The sequence below is a fragment of the Aptenodytes forsteri genome, unplaced genomic scaffold (assembly GCF_000699145.1).
Source record: "Aptenodytes forsteri isolate BGI_AS27 unplaced genomic scaffold, ASM69914v1 Scaffold307, whole genome shotgun sequence".
In the NCBI taxonomy this organism is placed as follows: domain Eukaryota; kingdom Metazoa; phylum Chordata; class Aves; order Sphenisciformes; family Spheniscidae; genus Aptenodytes; species Aptenodytes forsteri.
Genome location: NW_008795303.1, coordinates 1694165 through 1700526, shown reverse-complemented (window position 1 = coordinate 1700526; position 6362 = coordinate 1694165). Strand labels below are relative to the sequence as shown.

Here is a 6362-nt window from a genome sequence, read left to right as displayed (position 1 = left end):
TGATCTAGTTGAAGATGTCCCTGCTCATTGCAGGAGGAGTTGGACTAGATGATCTTTAAAGGTCCCTTCCAACCCAAACTATTCTATGATTCTATGATTCTGTAATTCACTTGAGTATACACATCTTCAGAAAAAAACATGTATAGAGTACATACACAACTGTTTTGGTTAAATACAAGATGGAACTGTTTGGGTGTCTTAGAAAAGGGCTTTTCTTAAATTCTATATTCTGCTTCCTCTCTTACAGGAGAAACATTATAACATTTTTTGGTTCATTTTGTACAAATGATTGAACTCTTGCTTTTGAACATGATATATAATTGTAAGCATTAGATCCTGCTCTGGACTCCAATAGATTTAAGTAGCAGTTGCATGATGGAGTTGCGGCTTGGTTATATTGTGTACAAATTAGAAAATTAAAATTAATTTTCTTCCTGGCTAGTATATTATAATGCTGAGTTTAGAAAAAATAATAACCTACTCATTAATTTGTTTGGACTATCAGTAAAATACCGTAATGTTCTGAAATGGCTCTGTTTAAAAAAAAAAAGGCATTTCAGTTAAGTGCTGTTACGTAGATTTTAGTTTGTCTGTGCATGTTGTTTAAACTTTCATTTCCTTGACCTACAGCATTATTCTGATGATCCAGTTAGAAATTAGGTGAATGGAATGTCTTTGCATAGCAAACAAAACACCATTTCAAAAGTTCTTCTTTCGTTAACTTTAAAATTAGTCTTTGGTTTGATATTATGAAATGAGATTATTTACCAAATAGCAGGAGGGAGGAATCCTAATAAGACACAGCTGTGAAATCTTATATGGGTATATTCTCTAGTATGTGCGTTCCTTTCATTCTTACTTTTTAACATTGAAATGTGGTGTTAATAAATCATGACTGTCTTCTGCTTTTGGAAAAAAAAAGTGTAAATGTGAAATTACTCATAAATTGAGGAAAGAAGAAAGGGGAGCAAGGATGTGCTGAACCTTTCAAACGTGGGAACAAGTAATCTTTCAATAATCCTTGATCACTGATGGAATTGCAAGGTTCCAAGTCATCTGCAAGAATTGTAATATGAGAGCCTTTTCTCTGAGTAGGTATATATTTGCCTTGATCCTTCTACGAACCTTGTGAAGCAGTTCGCCACAGAGGGAGATGCCAGCTGTGACTCAGAGTTGGAGAGCCTTGATGAAGCCCTGAAATGGTGCAATAAAAGTGTGGAGTCTCTTCCTTTTCTAACACACTTCCGAACAGGTATATTAGTGTGTTTATTTTCCCTGTTGTTTCATGTGGATGTACAAAAAGCCTGAAATTATTTATTTCTGAAGAATAGGAATAATTATATTTCTATGTATACTTAAATAAAACTTTTGGAGAGTAAGGAATAACACTACACTATAACCATACGATACACTATAATCGGGAGTGTAAAAAAAGGGAGCTCAGGGGAGACCTTATCGCTCTCTACAACTACCTGAAAGGAGGTTGTAGCGAGGTGGGTGTCGGTCTCTTCTCCCAAGTAACTAGCGATAGGACGAGAGGAAATGGCCTCAAGTTGCATCAGGGGAAGTTTAGGTTGGATATGAGGAAAAATTTCTTTACTGAAGGAGTGGTTAAACATTGGAACAGGCTGCCCAGGGAAGTGGTTGAGTCACCATCCCTGGAGGTATTTAAAAGACATGTAGATGAGGCACTTAGGGACATGGTTTAGTGGGCATGGTGGTGTTGGGTCGATGGTTGGACTCAATGATCTTAGAGGTCTTTTCCAACCTTAATGATTCTATGATGCTATGCCTGTTAAAGTTGACAAACTGAGTTTAGATTGCATATGGCAAAAATAAAACTTCTCCCTTAAGGTGACTGTCACTGAAGCTGTAATGGAAAATGTTGCTATTAAGTATTCAAAAGACACAAGTTATGTACAGAAAATCATGTTACCAAGAGTTAGAAATTATGTGAACCCTAAAGAGCATCACTTCACTTTAATGCTGGATTTCTCTGTTTAGGCAAAAGATGGGCTTTAATTATCTTGTCCACAGCTGTTGGGCCTAAAATAACATAAAGTATGCGGGTCTAGAACTTTGTGAAGAAACCAGTTATTGCTAGTACTTGGTTTTGCCAACTAGTAAAATTCTGGTTGAGATTTCAGGCAGCATCTGCCTTGTGTCCTCCGGACTATTGTCTGTTCTCTTACAGATCGATCTGTTTACTAACAGAAATGTGCAAATGAGTCAAAGTTGAAAAGTTTAATCACTATCTTTACCAAGCAATTTTCTGTTAATTCTCATGATTAGCATGTGAGGTAGAGAAACTTGACTTTAATTGCATACTGACGATTGTGAACTGGAGTTCAGAGAGAACTGGAGGATACATAGAACAAAATAGGAGCATGAATTAGAGAAGGAAGAAAAAAATCTTAATCTCGGTCACAAAGTAAAACGGATTTTCAAGTTCAGTTAGTTTTTACTGCACTGTGAGTATATTTTGGGGTGTTTTGTGATGTTTGTTTTTCTTTTCACAGAAATGCCTTGCCTTGTAGAATACCAGGATGGTTTATGGTATAGAGCAAAGCTCCTCTCCGTTGAAGAATTTGACCCTGTTAAGATCCTGGTTCAGTTTGTTGACTATGGTAGTTTTTCAGTTGTCCCAACAAGCAGGTAAACACATAAGAAAAAAATGCGTGTAAAATGACTATCTATGTATACACTTACATTATAAAACATATACTTACAAATAAGTGTATGTATTTTTACATTTATTATTATTTATTTTTATATAACTACAGATACATTATTTATAATATTTTAGCATTAGATTTCAGTTGGAGAGAAAGTTGGTTGGCTGGTTAAATAATTTCTGTCTGCAGGGTATGGCGTTGTGCACCTGCTTCTCTTTCTCGGGTTGTTCTGAGAAGCCCATTATTATAATATCAGATTTCTCCATCATCTTCAGGTTGCTCAACCTGTGAAGTAGGCTCAGGCTTATAATCTGCTTTTGCACCCAAGAAGCTTACACAAAATAAGGACTGAGCCCTCCAGGTGTACAAACAAACCCTCTGATCCTGTTCTACTGCAATCTGCATAGAAGACAGCTGGGGAGTAAGATAAGGGAGTATCTGAGTGGTTTTTACACTGCTTGTGTGCAAATTGGAAGTTCAAATCCCTGTTCTGCCTGGTGCTGAGCTGCTCTAGGAACTGCTCCTGTGCTGACAAACAGATGTCAGCTAAGTGTCTCAAACACCCCAGGCTTTTAGGGTCCCCTAAGCTTGCCTGAATTTTCTCTCTTGGAGCACTTTCATTTTATATATATACTGCTTAATCACATTGACTTGCTCTTGAGCTCATTGGGGGATCTACAGGTCCTTGCTGAAGATGGGGCAAAATGGGGATTTGAAGAGATTTCCTGCTTCACGGACTGTTAGGGAGAGATTGCGTGTTTTATTTCAGGGTTGCACTTCTTGCTCTGCTTCCCCATTCCCTTGCTTCTGGGATAGAAAGATAGAAGAATGGGGAGATGATAATATAAAACTAAGGTACCTATTTCCAGTAGTGTGTCTAGATCACATCCAGGTGTGAAGCACTTGGACCACAAAGGTCTGTGTCATTCTCCAGGCACACCAGATTTGGACCCTGCATTGTGATGACCTTACGCTTGCATTCCTGTGCTCAAATCTGTATTAGGCACTTGAGACTCCTCCCCAAGCAGTGTAATGGGGAGCCAGTGTGCCTGGCGGGCTGAGGGGTCTGTACGATACTGGCCTGCTTTTTGATAGTTACTGTGCTGAAGTACCTTAGAGGGCCTCGCCCTACCCGATGAATTGTTCGGTGTGACACCGGCATGTTACTGTAGAGCAGGGACTCTGATCCCAGTTTCCACACTGTACATCTACTGCATGAACCTTTAAGCTATCCTTATGTCCATACTGACAGTTTAGCTTGACAGGTGGATTGTTGCAGGCAAACATTTTTCATTTTTGTTTTAGATTGCGTCACATACCTTATCATCTGCTGAAGTACCCTGTTCAGGCAGTACGAGCTCTGTTGGCTGGATTTAAACCTGCTTTATACGACAAAAACGTGAAAAGAATTCCGTATTGCCCAGAATGGAGTGTGGAAGCGTTGTGGGCTATGATGGAGTGCGTTGAAGGAAAACAGCTCTCTGCTTCCATACTTGTGAGAAACACTTTTTTTTTTCCCCCTCCTAGTTCTTGCTCAGCCTAAAATGCTTATTAGCACTCTGAGTATAATTTCTGAGTATTTGTTTTACTGTGAATCCTCATAATTTAAAATTGTGAACCATTTACCATGAAGGAATGCTGATGAAGAGAGAAAATCATGTGGCGCTCTTACTAATCCTGCAAACAAAAGGTTTCTGAGCATTCCTGTCATTTTAAAACAAGTTTCCTTTACTTAAAAACAGAAATAGTCTTTGTATACTCACAGTTCCATTTAGGCAGTGAGTATAGCCAGTAAAATAACTTTTACTATGGGTCAGCTTGAGATTTAAATCTGTTATTGTCAGAACTCTGTCAACTTCTGGTTTTCAGGCTCTTTCACCAGAGGTCACCATTTCTTTGTATGAAGATGACCAAAACCTAGTTCATATGAAACTGATAGAAATGGGACTTGCAGAGTTGGATGAGTGACGTGTAAGTACAGTGAATATGAAATACAAAATCATACCATTACAAAGGTATGACTTCAGAAGTTTTAAGCAGTCTTAACTGTCAGTAATGTTGACAACTAGAGTTTATTTAAAAAAAAAAAATCCCTTCTCTCCACTCTTTTAATAAAATAAAATGCTGTTAAAAAAAATGAATTTCTTTACATACACATTACTGAAGCCCACAGTATAGCTTTAAGAACAAACAGGTACTGAAACAAAGAGCCCTAAGGCGATGTAACAGAAAGAGCTTTTGCTGCTTGTAACTGAAGAAGATAACTTGTAGATGTGTGGCAGTATACTCTGCCTAAACAATCAAAATTAATTGTTTTTCTTAATTTTCAGCATTTGATCTCAATGTCCTGTGCCGGAGGTTCTCAGACAGATCCATGATAACATGTGGATGTCCATACATCTAGTCAAACATGGAATATTTTAAATGAAAAGCTTTATAGTATGTGTTGTCTACAGAGAATATTGGAGACTTGGATTTTCAAATTTCTTGGCCAACTGTGTTAAGTAGTCCTTTTCCCTCCCATTTAATAAGCACTCTTCTAATCTATGTTTATAGATAATGTTCCCAACACTTTTGGATCTTGAACTAGTGAAACTGTATATTCACACCTCAATCTCTTGACCTTAGGACCTTAAGTATTATTCTGTGATAATCCTTTTCATAAGAGTAGATGGAATTAATGTATAGTAGTAAAGAAATAGATAAAAAGCTGATGCTGGGCACACTTGTTCTAGTATCTTGTTAGAATACTTGGAGGGAAGATGATAGTTTTATTACTGTTATGTAACTCTTGTTTATGTTTCAGGCATATTTGGTGACAGACTTCTCCAGTACCAGAGTCTGGGATCAGGAATGAACAGTTGGGGGTGGGGGAGTGTTACTGTCTTTGTTCTGGAACATGTTTGTATTGCTGCCGTGTTTTCTGTTTTCAGTCATGATGAGATGGATGTGTTTTGGGTGTCCTTGCACCTCCTTCCTACTCCTGGAGCTGCAGTGTTCATTTGAAAGCATTGGAATAAATAGGAGCTTGCTCAGCATGCATCGAAAAGCTTGTTTTCCTTTACTGCTATAGTATGTAAGGTTTCTTTGGATGTCTCTTCATTGTACTAGTGTAGTATATTCTTTACATTTAAAGTTCAACCCCTTTCAGTCTCCCCATGGAGAATTTTGTCTAGATTATCAAGGAAAAGACATACACGATTAAGACTCCACAGCCTCTCTAGGCTACCTGTGCCAGTGCCTAGTCACCCTCACAGTAAAAAAGTGTTTCTTAATGTTCAGAGGGAACCTCCTGTGGTTCTGTTTGTTCCCATGTTTGTGCACATACACACATAACCTTCTGCATGTCTCTTCCCTCAAGATGACAGGAAAGCAAGTGTACAAACTGCTGTCAGTAGTGTTGCTCAGGCATGCTACAAGGGTAGCTTGCCCATTTATACTAGCAGTGGAAGGATTCTTTCACAGTTTTAGTACATATTCTGGTATTAAGCAGACGTACTATATGCTGTTGCAAATACCCTATAGAGCTGTCGTGTGCTCATCTTCAAAATGTGTTCCTGTTTTTTTTTTTTTTATGAAAATAAGGAAAGTTGTTTATCAACCATCTTGAAAGGGACTAGCTCTGAATTACGTAAGAGCTGCTGTTTAAGATTGCCAGAAAGGCCAGGATGTGCCTATGCACCCACC

General features: G+C 38.2%; 1 protein-coding gene across 1 annotated transcript in view; it reads left to right on the top strand.

Moving 5' to 3' along the window:
• RNF17 (ring finger protein 17) overlaps positions 1-4643 on the top strand; it is a 56113-nt gene extending 51470 nt beyond the window's left edge. Inside the window, exons 33-36 of the mRNA XM_019472098.1 lie at positions 1096-1252; positions 2520-2655; positions 3981-4170; positions 4545-4643. Of these exons, the coding sequence (XP_019327643.1) occupies positions 1096-1252; positions 2520-2655; positions 3981-4170; positions 4545-4643 (582 nt within the window). The remainder of the gene's footprint in view (positions 1-1095; positions 1253-2519; positions 2656-3980; positions 4171-4544) is intronic.
• Positions 4644-6362: the final 1719 nt, after the last annotated feature.